The 18,586-nt window shown below is 37.7% G+C and overlaps 1 protein-coding gene across 1 annotated transcript in view; it reads left to right on the top strand.

The window, feature by feature from the left end:
- Scml2 (Scm polycomb group protein like 2) overlaps positions 1–18,586 on the top strand; it is a 102,151-nt gene that overhangs the window by 46,102 nt on the left and 37,463 nt on the right. The window contains exons 11-14 of the mRNA XM_036175461.1: positions 10,229–10,312; positions 13,979–14,062; positions 16,172–16,255; positions 18,203–18,292. Of these exons, the coding sequence (XP_036031354.1) occupies positions 10,229–10,312; positions 13,979–14,062; positions 16,172–16,255; positions 18,203–18,292 (342 nt within the window). The remainder of the gene's footprint in view (positions 1–10,228; positions 10,313–13,978; positions 14,063–16,171; positions 16,256–18,202; positions 18,293–18,586) is intronic.

The raw sequence follows: 18,586 nt of genomic DNA, 5'->3' as shown, positions 1-18,586 counted from the left end.
TGCCAGCAGGTTGATACAGTAGGTCACAGGATTAATAAATGATTCAGACTGATGATTACTAGCACTATAAATCATAGTCATTAGTGCTGAAGCTTCCATTTAAATAGCAGCTAGGTTTCTCCATACTCTATGACAGAAGTATATGCTTTGTTCAATAAATTAAAACTATCTTGAGATTCTTGCCATCAAGTTGATGAGGGTAATTAATAGCTTTGGCAGTGGCCTATAGTATTGGGAGTGGGTTCCCTGGGACATCTTTGTCTAACACAATCTTTGTCTAAACTGTGGTAACCCATTTATTGTATTACAGGGGAGTTTTGGTAATAGTTGTTGTCTAGTTGGGGTTATTTCCCTCTTTTACATGATCATTTAAACTTTTTTGTTGTTGTTTTTGGTTTTTTGAGACAGGGTTTCTCTGTAGCTTTGGAGGCTGTCCTGGAACACGCTTTGTAGACTAGGCTGGCCTCACACTCACAGAGATCCACCTGCCTCTGCCTCCTGAGTCCTGGGATTACAGGTGTGCGCCACCACTGCCTGGCTAAACTTTTTTTATATATGGGTGAGAATATGTATATGTTTCAGGAAGCTTATACTACAGTAAGTTTCCATATTGGTTCTTTGAAAGTGTTTCTTGTTAGATATTCTTCCCCACTTCCTAACTCAGATCTTTACTCCTTTCTCCTACAACCTTTAATCTGTGTAGTTTTTTAGTTTGGCCTACATGATTAATCTTTTTTTGGGGGAGTGTAACAATTCTAGTTTACTAACAGGGTATTTTTATACAGAAATTATTGAGGTGGACATTAAATCTCCAAAGTAACTTCCCAAAGTCATATTTTAAAATTTAATTCTGGAGACATTGACACTGGGAGATGTGCCTTTAGGAAGTTATCAGGCCATGATAGTAGATCCCTCCTTATTGTGATAGTGTTATTTTTTTCTTAATTTTTTTTTTTTATTCATTTTACATACCAACCACAGATCCCCCTCTCATCCCTCCTCCCACTCCCTTGCCTTGGCTTTCCCCCAAGGCCAATCCCTCATTCCCTCCAAAAGGGTAAGTCTGGTACATTCAGTTAAGGCAGGACCAAGACCCTCCCCCTTGCATCAAGGATGAGCAAGGTGTCCGACATAATGGGATCCAGAAAGCCATCTCATGCACCAGGGATAAATCCTGATCACACTACAAGGGGGCCCCTTAAACAGACCCAGCTACACAACTGTCTCTCACATGCAGGAGGTCTAGTTCGTTACCATGCACGTTCCACAGCTGGTGGTCTAAAGTTCATGAGTTCCTACGAGATTGGTTCAGTTGTCTCTGTAGATTTCCCCATCATGATCTTGACACCCTTGCTCATGTAATCCCTCATCCCGCTCTTCGATTGGACTCGCGGAGCTTGATCTGGTGCTTGGCTATGGATCTCTGCATCTGCTTCCATCAGTTACTGGATGAAGACTCTATGATGACAGTTAGGTATTCACCAATCTGATTACCAGGCCAGTTCAGGCACCCTCTCCACTATTGCTAGTGGTCTAATCTGAGTTTGTCCTTGTGGATTCCTGGGAATTTCCCTAGCACCAGGTTTCTCCCTTACCCCATAATGTCTACTCCTATCAAGATATTTCTTTCATTGTTCTCCCATGTGCCTATGGTCATTCAGTTGTTGCAGATTATCTTCATTACTTATAGATATGCTATGCAACTGGTGATTCCTCCTGAAGGAGATGAGATATGACACTCATAGTCCCTATCTGATCTTCTTCACTCACCACCTGCAGGCCTATATCTTCTCCTTCTCCCTGCCTGGGGCCAGTTGTGTATTGAGTTTTAAATTTTGATTTAATTAGTTTTCTTTGCCTAGATAACTTGTTCAAAATCACTATGTTTAGTTATCTATGCAAGATGCTACATTTCTCATCAATTAACTGCTTATCTCTTCGTTTGATTCCAATTTGGGATAATTAGTCATCCTTAAAACTAGACTTTTGAATTCTTCATCCCAAATTTTTACCATTTAAGTGTCTTTGGATTTCCTTGTGGATGAGTTAGGAACTTAAAAAAGATTTTTTAATCATCTGTATGTGTGTCTGCTAATGTTTTTACACTTACATGCAAGCATCTTCAGAGGACAAAACAGGATATTGGATCCTCTGGAACTGTAGTTACTCTGAAATGTAGTTGTGAACCATTTGATAACAAGTGTTGAAAATAAACTCTGGTCCTTTGTAAAGGCAGCATATTTTTTTAAAATTTTTTTTCTTTATTATTATGTGTTTTAAATTTTATACATCAGCCATGGGGTCCCCTCTGTCCTCCCCCCTCCCGCCCCCACCGCCACCTTCCTCCCAGACCCTCCCCTCCATTCCCATGTCCTCCAGGATCAAGGCACCCCTGGGGATTCATTTAAACCTGGTGGATACAGTACAGGCAGGTCCTGTCACCCCCTCCCAGACTGAGCAAAGTGTCCCTGTGTAAGCCCAAGGTTTCAAACAGACAGCTCATGCACTAAGGACAGATCCTGGTCCCACAGACTGGGTGCCTCCCAAACAGATCAAGCTATTCAATTGTCTCACTTATCCAGAGGGCCTGATCCAGCTGGGGGCTCCACAGCCTTTGGTTAATAATTCATGTGCTTCCATTCATTTGGCTATTTGTCCCTGTGCTTTTTGCAATCTTGGATTCAACAATTCACGCTCTTGCAGACCCTCCTCTTTCTCGACAGTTGGACACCTGGAGCTCCACCTGGGGCCTGGCTGAGGATCTCTGCATCCACTTCCATCAGTTATTGGATGAGAGTTCCAAGACGACTGTTAGGGTGTTTAGCCATCTTATCACCAGACTAGGTCAGATCAGGCTTTCTCTCGACCATTGCCAGCAGACTACAGAGGATATATCATTGTGGATTTCTGGGGACCTCTCGAGCACTCTGCCTATTCCTGGTCTCATGTGGTCTTCATTTATCATGGTCTGTTATTCCTCATTCTCCCTTTCTGTTCTTGATCCAGCTGGGTTCTCCTGCTCCCGTAAGCTTTCTTTCCCTCAAATCTTGCCCTTCATTACTCCCACTCTCATCCAGGTTGTTCATGTATATCTCATCCATTTCTCTATCATTGGGTGATCCTTGGGTCTTTCCTAGGGTCCCGTTTTCTAGGTAGCCTCCCTGGAGTTGTGTAGCAGTCTAGTCATCTTTGTTTTACATCTAGTATCTTCCTATGAGTGAGTACATTTCATGTTTGTCCTTCTGAGTCTGGGTTACCTCACTCAGGATGATTTTTTCTAGATCCACCCATTTGCCAGCAAACCTCATGATGTCATTGTTTTTCTCTGCTGAGTAGTACTCCATTGTGTATATGTACCTTATTTTTTTTATCCATTCTTCAGTTGAAGGGCATCTAGGTTGTTTCCAGGTTCTGACTATTACAAACAAACAATGCTGACATGAACATAGCTGAGCAAATGCCCTTGTGGTATGATTGAGCATTCCTTGGGTATATGCCCAAGAGTGCTACAGCTGGGTCTTGGGGGAGATGGATTTCCATTTTTTTAAAGAAGCGCCATATTGATTTCCAAAGTGTCTGTACAAGCTTGCATTCCCACCAGCAGTGGGGGAGAGTTCCCCTTGCTCCACACCCTCTCCAGCATTAGCTGTCTTCTGTGCTTTTGATCTTAGCCATTCTGACAGGTGTAAGGTGGTATGTCAGACTTGTTTTGATTTGCATTTCCTGGATACTTAGGGATTTTGAGCAATTCCTTAAATGTCTTTCAGCCATTTGAACTTCCTCTGTGGAGAATTCTCTGTTTAGTTCTATAGCCCATTTCTTAATTGGACTGTTGGGCATTTTGATGTCTAATTTCTTGAGTTCTTTATGTATTCTGGATATCAGCCCTTTGTCAGATGTGGGGTTGGTGAAGAACTTTTCCCATTCTGTAGGCTGTCGCTTTGTTCTAGTGACCATGTCCTTTGCTCCACAAAAGCTTCTCAGTTTCAACAGGTCCCATTGATTCATTGTTTCTCTCGGTGTCTGTGCTACTGGTGTTATATTTAGAAAGTGATCCCCGGTGCCAATGCATTCAAGAGTACTTCCTACTTTCTCTACTATCAGGTTCAGAGTAGCTGGATTTATGTTGACGTCTTGATCCACTTGGATTTAAGTTTTGTGCACGGTGACAGATATGGATCTATTTGCAGCCTTCTGCACATTGACATCCAGTTATGCCAGCACCATTTGTTGAAGATGCTTTCTTTTTCCATTGTACATTTTTGGCTTCTTTGTCAAAAATTATATGTTCATAGGTGTGTGGATTAATGTCAGGGTCTTCAATTCGATTCCATTGGTCCACATGTCTGTTTTTATGCCAGCACCAAGCTGTTTTTATTAAGGTAGCTCTATAGTAGAGCTTGAGGTCGGGGATTGTGATGCCTCCAGAGGTTGTTTTATTGTACAGGATTCTTTTGGCTATCCTGGGTTTTTTGTTTTTCCATATGAAGTTCAGTTTTATTCTTTCCAGATCTGTGAAGAATTGTGTTGGTAATTTGATGGGAATTGCATTGAATCTGTAGATTGCTTTTGGTAAGATCGCCATTTTTACTATGTTAATCCTGCCTATCCATGAGCATGGGAGATCTTTCCATTTTCAGACATCTTCCTCAATTTCTTTTTTCAGGGACTTAAAGTTCTTGTCATATAGGTCCTTCACATGCTTAGTTAGCATAACCCCATGGTATTTTAAATCATTTGTGGCTATTGTAAAGGGTGATGTATCTCTGATTTCCTTCTCAGCCTGTTTGTCTATTGTATATAGAAGGAATACTGGTTTTTTTGAGTTGATCTTGTATCCTACAATTTTGCTGAAGGATTTAATTAGCTGTATCAGTTCCTTGGTTGAATTTTTGGGGTCACTCATGTATATTAACATGTCTTCTGCAAATAGGGAGAGCTCGACTTCTTCCTTTCCAATTTGTATCCCCTTAATCTCTTTATGTTGTCTTATAGCTCTGGCTAGAACTTCAAGTACTATATTGAATAAGTAGGGGGAGAGGGGACAGCCTTGCCTTGTTCCTGATTTTAGTGGTATTGCTTTGAGTTTCTCTCCATTTAATTTGATGTTGGCTGTTGGCTTGCTGTAGATTGCCTTTATTATGTTTAGGTATGTTCCCTGTATTCCTGATTGCTCCAAGACCTTTATCATAAAGGATTGTTGGATTTTGTCAAATGCCTTTTCTGCATCTAGTGAGATGATCATGTGTTTTTTTTCTTTGAGTTTGTTTATATGGTGTATTACATTGATGGACTTTCATATGTTGAACCACCCTTGCATGCCTAGGATGAAGCCTACTTGATCATGGTGGATAATTGTTTTGATGTGTTCTTCAAGTCTGTTTGCCAGAATTTTATTGAGTATTTTTTGCATCAGTGTTCATGAGGGAGATTGGTCTGTAGTTCTCTTTCTTTGTTGCATCTTTGTTTGGTTTAGGAATCAGGGTAATTGTAGCCTCATAGAAAGTGTTAGGTAATATACTTCTATTGTGTGGAACAATTTAAAGAATATTGGTATTAAGTCTTCTTTGAAGATCTGGTAGAATTCTGCAGTGAAACCATCAGGTCCTGGGCTTTTTTTGGTTGGGAGACTTTTAATGACTGATTCTATTTCCTTAGGGGTTATTGGACTATTTAAATGGTTTATCTGGTCTTGATTTAACTTAGGTATGTGGTACCTATCCAGAAAATTATCCATTTCTTTTAGATTTTCCAGTTTTGTGGAGTAGAGGTTTTTGAAGTATGACCGGATGATTCTCTGGACTTCCTCATTGTCTGTTGTTATGTCCCCCTTTTCATTTCTGATTTTGTTAATTTGGATGCTCTCTCTGTGTCTTTTGGTTAGTTTGGATAAGGGCTTGTCTATCTTGTTGATCTTCTCAAAGAACCAACTCTTTGTTTCATTAATCCTTTGTATTGTTCTCTTTATTTCTATTTTATTGATTTCAGCTCTCAATTTGATAATTTCCTGGCATCTGTTCCTCCTGGGAGACCTTTCTTCTTTCTGTGCAAGGGCTTTCAGGTGTGCTTTCAAGTCACTAGCATGAGATTTCTCCAGCTTCTTTATGTGGGCATTCAGTGCTATCAATTTCCCTCTTAGCACTGCTTTCATAGTATCCCATAAGTTTGGGTATGTGGTGTATTCATTTTCATTGATCTCTAGGAAGTCTTTAATTTCTTTCTTTATTTCTTCCTTAACCCATTGGTGATTCAGTTGAGCATTATTCAGTTTCCATGAGATTGTAGGATTTCTGTAGTTTTTTCTGTTGTTGAAATCTAACTTTAAACCATGGTGGTCTAATAGAACACAGGAGGTTATTCCTATTGTTTTGTATCTGTTTAGATTTGTTTTGTGGCCTAGCATGTGGTCGATTTTACAGAAGGTTCCATGGGGTGCTGAGAAGAAGGTATATTCTTTTTTGTTTGGGTGGAATGTTCTGTTGATATCAAATAAGTCCATTTGAGCCACAACATCAGTTAAGACCATTATGTCTCTGTTAAGTTTCAATTTGGCCATCTGTCCAGGGGTGAAAGTGGGGTGTTGAAGTCTCCCACTATTAGTGTGTGGGCTTTTATATGTGATTTAAGCTTTAGTAATGTTTCTTTTACATATGTGGTTGCCCTTGTTTATAATTGAAACTTCATCTTGGTGCATCTTTCCTGCGATGTGTATGTAATGTCCTTCATCATCTCTTTTGATTGATTTTAGTTTGAAGTCTATTTTGCTGGATATTAGGATGGCTACACCAGCTTGCTTCTTAAGACCGTTTGATTGGAAAGTCTTTTCCCAGCCTTTTATTCTTAGGAGGTGTCTCTCTTTGAATTTAAGGTGTGTTTCTTGTATGCAGCAGAAAGATGGGTCCTGTTTTTTTATCCATTCTGTTAGTCTGTGTCTTTGTATAGGTAAATTAACTCCATTGATATTAAGGGATATTAATGACCAGTGATTGTTCGTTTCTGTTGTTATTTTTATTTTTTGGTGGTAGTGTGTGTGTACTTTTCTTCATTGGGGTTTACTGCTGTGGTGTTATCTATTGCCTGTGTTTTCATGGGTGTATCTGCCTTCCTTAGGTTGGAATTTTCCTTCTAGTGCTTTCTGTAGGGCTGGGTTTGTGAATAAGTATTGTTTAAATCTGGTTTTGTCTTGGAAGGTCTTGTTCACTCCATCTATGATGATTGAAAGTTTTGCTGGGTATATTAGTCTAGGCTGGCATCCATGGTCTCTTAGTGTCTGCATTATATCTGTCCAGGTCCTTCTGGCTTTAAAAGTCTCCATTGAGAAATTGGGTGTTATTCTGATGGCTTTGCCTTTATAAATCACTTGGCCTTTTTCCTTTGCTGCCCTTAATATTCTTTCTTTATTCTGTACGTTTAGTTGTTTAATTATTATGTGGCGAGGGGACTTTTTTTGGGGTCTAGTCTGTTTGGTGTTCTATAGGCTTCTTGTATCTTCATAGGCATTTCCTTCTTTAAGTTGGGAATGTTTTCTTCAATGATCTTGTTTTTAGTTATATTTTCTGTGCCTTTGAGTTGGTATTCTTCTCCTTCCTCTATCCCTATTACTCGTATGTTTGGTCTTTTCATGGTGTCCCAAATTTCCTGGACATTTTGGGTCATCACTTTGTTGGTTTTAGTGTTTTCTTTGACTGATGAATCTATTTCTTCTACCGTATCTTCAACACCAGAGGTCCTCTCTTCCATCTCTTGCATTCTGTTGGTTATACTTGCCTCTGAAGTTCCTGTTTGTTTACTCAGATTTTCTATTTCCAACATTCCTTCTGCTAGTGTCATCTTCATTTTTTGTATTTCCCTCTTCAGGTCTTGGATTGTCTCCCTTGCTTTTTCATGATTTTCTTTCAGGTACTTATTGTTTTCTTCTGCTTTAATTGTCCTTTCCTCTAGTTTTTTATAGCGTTCTTCCCATTTTTTGTTTGTCTGTTCCTCTACTTTATTTTTGATTACTTCTATATAAGGCTCTAGCCTCTTCATGATGTTACTTATAAGGTTGTTTTCTTTGTCTTCCATTCCGTGATATTCAGGTCTAGCTGTTGGAGGAGGGCTAAGTTCTGGTGATGCTGTATTGCTCTTTATTTTGTTGTATGTACTTCTCTGCCTTGACGTCTGCCCATCTCCTCTTGTGTTCTTTCTTGGTCTTATCAGTGTACTTGGTCCAGAGAAAGTTGACAGATTTAGGGAGCCTCTCTCTGGTCCAGATGGAAGTTCTGTGCCAGATGGGAGCTCTGGTCCAGATGAGAGTGCTGGCCGGATAGGACCTGGGGGGCTGGACTCTGAGTATCAGGTAGTCTCTGGGGTCTCCTTATTTTGTCCAGATGGGAGCTCCTCTTGTCCAGATGGGAGTTCCAGGACAGAATGGAAGCTTGGGGCTGGTCTCTGAGTCTCAGAAAGTGGCTGGCGTCTCGGGCAAATGGGTGTGGGGGCAGGGTGTGGAGACTGCAGTGTCTGCCTGCAGTCTTGGAAAAGGGGAGCCTTCCTGCAGGGCCTGCCGATTGGCCGGAAACTGGGGCCAAGTTAGTCAGGTCCTCCTGGTGTGGCCAGGTGGGACCCAGGCACAGTTGCCTCTCTGACTATAACCCAGGCACTCATCTCTGGTCTAGATGGGAGTTCGGGGGCGGACAGAAGCTGGGGGCTGGTCTCTTGTACTGCTCAACCATCCCTTCAAGTCCCCAGGAATGTTTTAAGATAGTGTGATGGAATAGTTAAGGTCATTCATAAAAATAGACATTAGTCTTCATATAAAGTGGAGGGTTGAGTCATTTGCTGAATGAAGCAGAGAAAGATAGAGGTAGTAACTTAAGTAGAAGAAAACACTATAGAATGACAATATACCATAAAATCAATTACAAGGGTGACTCATTCTTGGAGATTAGTGTGGAATTTTCAGAGTCTTATCCAGCCCATGTGGTTGTGACGTGATTGTTTTTTATGTTCATTGGTTTATTTTTAATAGCACACAAATAGGTTTATGTGACAGAGACTGTATATGGCCTAGCTCTTCACAATGCTAACCTCTAGTCTGTTGATTCTGCTAGAGGAAGCTGATGACAAATGACTTGGAGGTGAGATCTGAGTCACTACTCAGGAGTGTTGAAGAAAGGGATGTTTCATTTAGAAATATTGGTGGAGGTAGATAGTTGAGTGCAAGTTGCATCAGAAAGAGAGCAAATCCAGCAGGAGCCTAATGATGTGCATGAAAATAGAGGGAACTTTGGCTAAACATTGCATTGAGAGTATAAAACATGATCTTTTGTTCTGAAATGAGAGATAGCAAATATTGATTTGAAGGTAGACAGAGACACGGTTGTTTGGGGACAGAAGAGATCCAGAAATTGCCAAGAATAATCATGTTAGGGTCACTACAATATTTAGTGATAAAGTCAATATGATGGGGTATTAGTGGTCTGATCCTGATAAAAATCCTGATAATGATGACAAGGAGTGTGAGTAATATTACTAGAGTTCTTTATTTAAAATAGGAGTTTTCAACATGAAATGTAAGGCAGTTTGTAAAAAAATGAGTCAAGTATATTTAAGTGAATTAGTTATAAGTGGGGAGTAAAGTTATGGCCACAGTTAAATGATCTTATATTTTCCCTGGCAGCTGGGGATAGATTACTTTCTTCTTAGTAATTAACAAAAATGGCATTAAAAGGCTGTTTAAAAATTGGTATTTGGTATCACAAGTCCTGTTTATGCACATTACATGGTCTTTGGGTAAGAAAGAAGTGAAACCATAGACTGTTTCAACTCAAAATAAAGCCCTAAAAATAAAAGCAATTGAGCTTTGAATACAGATATTTGTGAGTGTACATATTTCACATCTCACTTGCAAATAGTAGTTAGTTAAATTCAGTATTTTTTGCTATGTAAAATTCATTTATCAAATAATTGCGAAGTCATTGATTGTGATCAATCTCCCTTCCTCCCTTCCTCCTCTTTCCCTCCCTCTGTCTCTTTACTGTGAACATAGACACAAATAACCTGGCAAGTAATCTTCACATAGAATACTAAAGTTTTCTGAATTAGACTACCAGGGTGAACCTCTAATGATCGTGATTGTAGCCTTTTCATGTTATATGAAGCTTTATTATTTGGCATGCATACAGGAACATAATGAGTTCTGTTTGTAAATGTACATCCATTTTGTTTTTCATTTCATACCTCAACAAAGCTGGGAAAAAACCCAAGGGCAGAGGATTTACCAAACCTTGGGAAGAAAAAACCAGACCGGGGAAAGATGTCCAAACAGCCTCAGGTGATTGCTTTGGTTTTCCTATATAGATTTTCATGATAATTCCTCTATATTGAATAATGGAGTAGAGGTTCAGAAGGAAAGACACCTTTCTATTTTAAGAAAACAAATGCAGAAAGTAGCTCAATGATTAACTGCTAGTAATTTTCATTGTGCTAGTCCAATATTTTTGGTTGTTCTAAGAAAAGCCTTCTTTTGAAGAATTAGACTATTTCTTGATTATATGAAAATCTATTATATGAGAAACTTCAATTTTGTTGTACTTTTGTTTGAAAATATTTTACTTTTCTTTAATTCTTTTATTTATTTCATCATTGATGGTTTATTTTGTTCATATTCTTTCCCCTCTCCCACCTCCTCCAAAATTGTTCTTCATGTCCCTGTCCTCCAATTTGATGGCCTTTCTATTTCTTAAGAAATGAAACACAGCTTAGCGGTGGTGGTGCACGCCTTTAATCCCAGCATTTTGGAAGCAGAGCCAGGTGGATCTCTGTGAGTTCAAGGCCAGCTTGGTCTGCAGAGCAAGTTCCAGGACAGGCTCCAAAGTTACACAGAGAAACCCTGTCTCGAACCCCCACCCCACCCCCCAAAAAAATGGAACACATAAAAAAATGGGAGAGTGATTTGTGTCATCTAGCTACTTCTGAATATGTAGCCTACTTTGGAGTTTAGTTGATATAACCAATGTTAACTCCTTTGAATAGAACTGATTTTCCCTTTCCTAGAAACTATCAATTCTTGGATAGTTCTGTGTTTTATGTCCACTCCCCTCCTCCATGCTGAGATTTTGTGATTCTTGAGCTTGTACAAGACATGTACATTCTGTTGTGGTCTTTTTGAGTTTTTTTTGTGCATCTGCTCTTTTGTGTTTGGATAACTGCATCATCAAGGTCCTTTTATACCTCTGGCTCAAATATTTCTGCCTACTCTTCCACATCAGTACCTTAGCCTTGAGTGTGCAGGGCTGTGATACAGACATCCCATTTAGAGTTGAGCACTACAAAGTGTCTCATTCTCTGAGTTGTCAGGTTGTAGGTCTCTTTGCTAATCATCCACTGCAAGAAGCTTTTATGAAAAGGATTGGGTGATTGTACTAATCAATGAGTGTATATATATATATATATATATATATATATATATATATATATATATATATATAAATCAATAAGTTATTAGGAGTCATTTTATTACATTATACCTTTAGCACAGGACCTATCTAGTCACAGGTTCTTGGTATCTTTAACAGTGTCAGATATTAGTTCTATCTTATGGAGTGGACCTTAAATCCATTTAAAACATGGTTGGAAACTCCCATAACATTGTGTTTGTATTATACTAATCAGCATGTCTTGTGGGCATGTGGTTATTATAATTCACAGTGTTAGTATACAGGTAAGATTGAAGATTACTTTTCTCCTCTGTTAATATGTATAATACCTTTTAACACCATGATTCATAGCCAGTGGGGTGAAACTTGCAGTTGAGTACCAGCTAGATTATTCCATGGCCTTGACAAAAGTTTGTGGTATGCTCAGAAATTAAAACTACTTTGAGATTTTTTTCCATCAAATTTTAGAATTTAACCAGTAGCAATTGCAATGACCTATAGCCGTAGTTATCAACCTTCCTAATACTGTGATTCTTTAATATAATACCTCGTTATGGTAATTCCCAACCATAAAATTATCTCATTGCTACTTTATAACTATTACTTTGCTACTTTTACGAATTGCAATGTAAGTATCTAATGTGTAATCCCTTTGGGGGTCATGACCCACAAGTTGAGAAGCACTGGCCTATAGTATTGGGATAAAGCTGTTTGACCAACACTTATAACCCATAGCTGGCATAGCGTTTTGGTTTTGTTGTTGTTGTTGTTGTTTTTTGTTACATGTCTTGTCTGATTATGATAGTGTCCTTCCAGTACATGGTCACTTCATTAATCTGTCTTTATATGTGTATATGTAAATCATTAAGGGTATACCTATGGCCATTTGGTTTGTAGTTGGATTTCTTCATTATTCATGTGATGCACAACTGGGAATTCTCATTGAAGGAGATGAGGTGTGACACTGAAGTCCCTCCCAGCTCGTCCACACTCAGGATCTTCAAGCCTATACCTCTCCCTTCCTTTCCTAGGGCCTGTCGTTCACAAAATTTTAGATTTTGATTTATTAAGTTTTTTCTTGGTTAGTTCTTTTCATAATCTCTATCACTGTACTGAATTTTGTATGCAAGTTGCTGAATTTCTCATCTTAGCCCTGAGTTCCCTGTATTTGCTTGTTCAGTTGAGAATAATTTGAACATGAAATATTTAATTGAGCTGTATGTATTTTTTCACATGCATTCCAATGTTGTAAGAGGACAGAATAGAGCATTGTTTCTCTGGAAGTAAAATTCCAGGCAGTTATGAGCCACTTTATGTAGATATTGGAAATTAACTGTGGTCCTGTGGAAGGGTAGCCACAAGCACTCTTTATAGCTGTCCACCTCTTCAGCACCAAGAAATGTCTTAAGATGGTGTAATGGTATAGTTAAGATTATTCACAAAGACAAATTTTACTCTTCATATAAAGTAGAAGATTAATGCTTTGCTGAATGGAACAGAGAGAGATAGAGGTAGGAACTTAAGCAGAAGAAAACATTGTAGCCTGGAAAGATACTTAAAAAGCAAGTAAAACAGTGAATCCTCCATAGAGAATAGCTTGGACTTTACATAGAACAATATACAGCCTATGCAGCATATGTGATGAGATTGCTTTTTATGTTCTTTGGTTAGTTTTTCTTAAACAATCAGACAAAGAAGAATATGTGAAAGAGATCATATGTGAACACCAGAATGTTTACTGTCTAGCTGTTTACAGAACCAGATTGTTTATCTTTATACTGTTGCAGGAAGAGAATGTAAGAACCAAGTAATGTAAGTAACAGTAGAGGTTTTTTAAATTTTGTTTTTTATTTTGTTTTTTTTTAAACTGGATTTTTAAAATTTAGAGTGTAAGGTAGTCGTTAAGAATGAAATGAGTCTAATGCATATAGATGTATTATTTATAAATGATGGATAAATTTATGATGCCAGTTTAGTGATCTTATATTTGCCCTGGCAACAGAGGATGGACTCTGTCCTTTTTTTGTGAGTAGTAGAAGTGGAATAAAAAGGCTGAAGAAAGATGGGATGTTTGCTATCCCAGGTCATGTTTATGCATACTCTATGGTCTTTAGGTAATGAAAAAACAAACAGTAGACTGTTTCAACTTAAAAAATAACACCCTCAATATGTTAGTATTTGTGTGTGTGTGTGTTTTTCATATATACCTACAAAGCATTTTAAATTATAATTAGTAAGGTTTGCTAGGTAAAATTAATTTTTCCTAATAACCTAAATTTGATGGTATTGATACTGATATTTCTTCTTTAACTACAAACACTTACAAAAATAACTAGGTGGTTATCTTCACAGAAAATACTAAAATCACCTAAACTGAGCTACCAGGCAACAAAGCAGTGTATCTTGTGAGCATGTTGGTAGCCTTTTCATCACAACACTGTAGGAAGAGAGTCTATATTTTATGATAAGAAGCTTTATTGTTTGTCATACATACAGGAACATAATGAGTTTTATCTGTAAATGTACATCATTTTTATTTTTCATTTCATACTTCAACAAAGCTGGGAAAAAACCCAAGGGCAGAGGATTCACGAAAGCTTGGGAAGATGAAGCCAGACCAGGGAAAGATGTCCAAACAGCCCCAGGTAATTGCTTTGTTTTTCTATATTGACCTATTGATTTGTAAGATAATTCTTCTATTTGAATAATGGTGTAGTGTCACAAGAAAAGACTCTTTTCTGTTTTAAGAAAACAAATGCAGAAAGTAACTGAATGATAAACTGCTGGAAATTTTCACTGTCTAGTTCAAAGTTGCTGGTTCTCATAGAAATCTGGTTTTTTTTTTTTTTGGTGGTGGTGGGGGATTAGACTATTTCTTAGTTATATGAAATGCTAATGTATGTTAAACTTTGCTTATGTTGCATCTTTGCTTAAAATTATTTTTCTTTGTTTAATGATTTTATTCATTTTTTTTAATTTCATGCAATTTACTTTGGTCATACTCTTTTTCCCTCCCTAATCTTTCAAATTGTGTTCCATATCCCTGTCTGTCTGTCTGTCTCTGTCTCTCTGTCTCTGTCTCTGTCTCTCTCTCTCTCTTTCACACACACACACACACACACACACACACACACACACACACACACACAGAGCTGAGTTTGGTTTGTGTTAACTGACTACTGAACATGTGGCCTGCCTTTGGCTAGGGCTGGAAATTGTGATCAACTTCCCTCCTCCATGCTATGATTTGTGAGACCCGAGCTTTTACAAGACCTATGCATTCTGTTGCCGTCTTTCTGTGTCTTTGTATTCATCTGTTGTTTCTGAACAATGTTATCTGGGAGAAGTGCTTTTCTACTTCTGCCTAGAATCTTTATGTCTGCTTTTCCACATAGTTACCTGAATTTTGAGGGAAAGGGTGTGGTACAGGCATCCTATTTAAGATTGGGCACTCCAAAGTCTCTCACACTCTGAACATTGTCCAGTTGTAGGTCTCTTTGCTAATTACTGTCCACTTAAAGAAGCTTCTCTGATGATGCTTGAGTGATAAATTAATCAATGAGTATAGCAATATATCGTTAGGAGTTGTTTTATTGCTGTGTCTATTCTGAACCTTGTTAATAGGATTTTGCCTTTGAAATGTGACATCTTGTTACAGGTTCTTGGTCTCACTAACAGTGTCAGGTATGAGTTACAGCTCATGGAGTGGACCTTAAATTCAATTAAAAAGTACTTTGTTAGTCCTATAACATTTGTGCTGTTATTGTGCCAGTAGGCATGTCTTAAAGAAAGCTGGCTATTGTAGCTCACAGGGATAACAGACCTGTCTCTTGTTGATTACTTTCCTTCTGTGGTAATGTTTATAGCACTGTTTAGCAATATGAACCACAATGAGTAGGACAGGGGCTTCCATTTGAGCATCAGCTACATTTCTCATTGGGGCATGACATATATTTGTGGTATGCTCAGCAGATTAAAATTAAGATTCTTGGTGTCATGGTATAGAATGTAACCATTAAGCCTTAAACCTGGAATAGAAGGTAGTTGTTTAAAATGAAATAAGATGAAGCTGGTTGTAAATAGATGAACTAGTTAAAAATGAGTGGGAAAGTTATAGTGGCAGTAAAATGATGTTACATTTGCCCTGGCAGCAGAGTATAGACTGGCTTTTTGGGGTATGAAAAGTAAAAGTAGGATGTCAGAGCTGCACAAAATTTTGATACTTGTTGTCACAAGTTTATTGTATGCATATTATATCATCTTTGAGTATGGAAAAGACAAAGCAGTAGACTGACTACTCCTTAAATTTGTAAAGTAAAACAGTCCAAGTAAATGTAGTTGATCTTGAATATGTTTATAGTTTCATCTCTCTCACTCAAAGGCTTGTTTAGTTAGAATTAGTATATTTTACTATGTAAATAAACTACTTTATTAATAAGTTGTTAAGGTGTTGATACTGAACTATCTCATTGGTTTATTTGGGTTTTATTTATTTGTTGCTGGGAACATAATCAAAATTAGCCTGGCAATCAGTCTTCATCAGAATATTAAAATTGACTAAATTGGGTTGCTATGTAACTGGAAGCTGCATATCACATGAGCATGTTATGAAGCTGTGTATCCCCTGAGTCTTTTAAAGATTAGAGTCTATACATTAGGATTAGAACCTTCATAATTGGCATACATACTTAATACAATGTGTTCTGGCTTTAAATGTACATAACTTTTGTTTTTCATTTTATAACACAACAAAGTTGAGAAAAAACCCAAGAGGAAGAGAGTCACCAAACCTTGGAAAGAACAGGCCACACCTTTTGAAGATGAAGCAGCAGCCCCAGGTGATTGTGTTGCTTTACCTATCTATATTGACTTACAAGATGATTCCTGTGTATTGAATACTGGTGTAGTGTTTTCAGAGGGAAAGACTTTTTCATTTTAAGAAAAAAAATTAAAAGTAACACAGTGATAAATTGATAGAAATTTTCACTGTGATAATTCAAATTAGATAGTGATTCTAATAAATTAATCCTTTTGAGAATTAGATGTTTTTTTACCTGATTATAAACTCTTTTAGGTCTTAAAAGAGAAAATTCTTGGTTGTGATTATAATTTAATTTTAACCTTTCTCGCTTTCCTTTTCCTCTCTCCAAACTGTACCATACACCCCTCCTGCTCTTCAAATTCATGGTCTCTTTCCTCACTAATTGTTATTGCATGCATATGTGCATGTGTATATACATATATGATGTATTCCTAGATGTAACCTGTCCAGTCTGTATAATGCTACATCTATGTATGTTTCCAGGGCTGGTCTTTTGGCACCAGACAACTGACTGTTGTACTTTTCCTTGAGGAAGGCCACTTCTCTGGTTTCCACCTTTCCTTGGTTGCCTATATTTCACTGTATAGGGCTGATGCATTGTGGACTTTTCTCTTTTCACTTTGGCATATGAATAGTGAACTCAACAATTACATGTGGGTGTAAAGGCAAATGTTTATAGACTTTTATTGGAAATTAAACTGGTTTAGCAAATTAGTGGTTGTAGTTTTTCCTCCAATAACCATCACTTCACTAGCACTGAGCTTTTAGCTGGGTTTCAAATAGCAAGCATAGTCTCCCTCTTGTTGAGTGGGTCATAAGTCCAAGTAAAGAGCTGTTGGTTACTGCCAAGGGTATGTGTGTCACTAATGTATCCTTAGGGTTGTCATTCCACAATGGGAATTGTGACATATCAAGTGATCAAGGTGGGGGCCTTTTCATGACTACACTGTAGTAGAAGCTTTACTTTTTGGCATGCATGCTGGGATGTCTTTTTGTATAAATAAAATGCTGATTGGCCAGTAGCCAGGCAGGAAGTATAGTAAAGGTGGGACAATGGAACATAATGCCTTCTCGCTTTAAATGTACATATTTTAATTTTCATTTTGTAATACAGCAGTAACACTGAGAAAAATTATCTATATTGATTTGCAATATGACTCCTGTATATTCAATAATGCTATAATGTTTTTAGTATAGGGTTGTGGCCTGGTAGACTTTCCTGTGTCTAGTTTGTAGATGTATAGGTGTCATTCCTGTTTAGCTTCTGTTTGGGCAATCATGTTGGTGAGACTTTATGGTTGTTGTTTCTGATATTACTAGTGGACACAGTCTTATAGCAAACACTCTGATCCTCTGGCTCATAGAATCTTTCCATTGTATCATGGGCAGTGTTCCCTCAGCCTTACTTTAGGTGCAGGACTGTTCTGTAGATTTATTCATTTGGATTAGACTCCACCAGTCTGCATTTTGATTGGTTGTGGTTTTCTGTAGTGGTTTCTGTCTCTTGCAAAGAGAGGTTTTCCTGATGAAGAGTGAAGACTACAATCATCTGTGGTTATTAGGACAAATATTTATACATTCTTGTTAGTAATTATGCTGGTTTACTGAAATAGTAGTTATAGATTGACCCCTAGGAATCATGACTTCACTCACAATGATTTTTTAGCTAGGTTTTCGGTATCAGGCATATTCTTCCTCTTGTTGAGTGGCTCTTAAATCCAAGTAAAGAGCTGCTGGTTAACATGAAGGTATGTGTGCTACTACTGCATTTTAAGGTTATCATGCCATGATGGGCATTGTTACACATTACACGAACATGATGGTAACCTACTTTGTAACAACACTGTATTGGGGGTATGCATTAGCATTAAAATTTATTACTTGGCATACATACTGAATGGAACATAATGTGTAACAGCTTTAAATATATATAATTTTTTTTTCATTTCATACCTCAACAAAGCTGAGAAAAAACACAAGGGCAAAGTAGTCACTAACGTTTGGGAAGACGAAATCATAACTATTGAAGATGATGATGATGATGAAGCTCCAGGTGATTGCTTTGCTTTGTTTTTCTACATTGAGTCACAAGATGATCCCTACTTTTAAATAGTGGTGTAATGTTTTTAGATGGCAAGATTGTTTTTTGTTTTAAAAAAAAATAACAAGTAGTAGCACATTGGTTAATTGATAGAAATTTTAACTGTATTGTGTGAAATTTGCTTGTTATTCTAATAAGTTCATTCTTTTGGAGAATTAGATTGTTTCTTGCTTGTAGTTATTTTATTTTGATGTTTTACATGAGAAGTTCTCTGTTTTTGAGATTATAATTTAATTTCAGCTATTC

Source organism: Onychomys torridus, chromosome X, assembly GCF_903995425.1.
Source record: "Onychomys torridus chromosome X, mOncTor1.1, whole genome shotgun sequence".
NCBI classification, from domain to species: Eukaryota; Metazoa; Chordata; class Mammalia; order Rodentia; family Cricetidae; genus Onychomys; species Onychomys torridus.
This window is presented reverse-complemented; position numbering and strand designations above follow the sequence as displayed.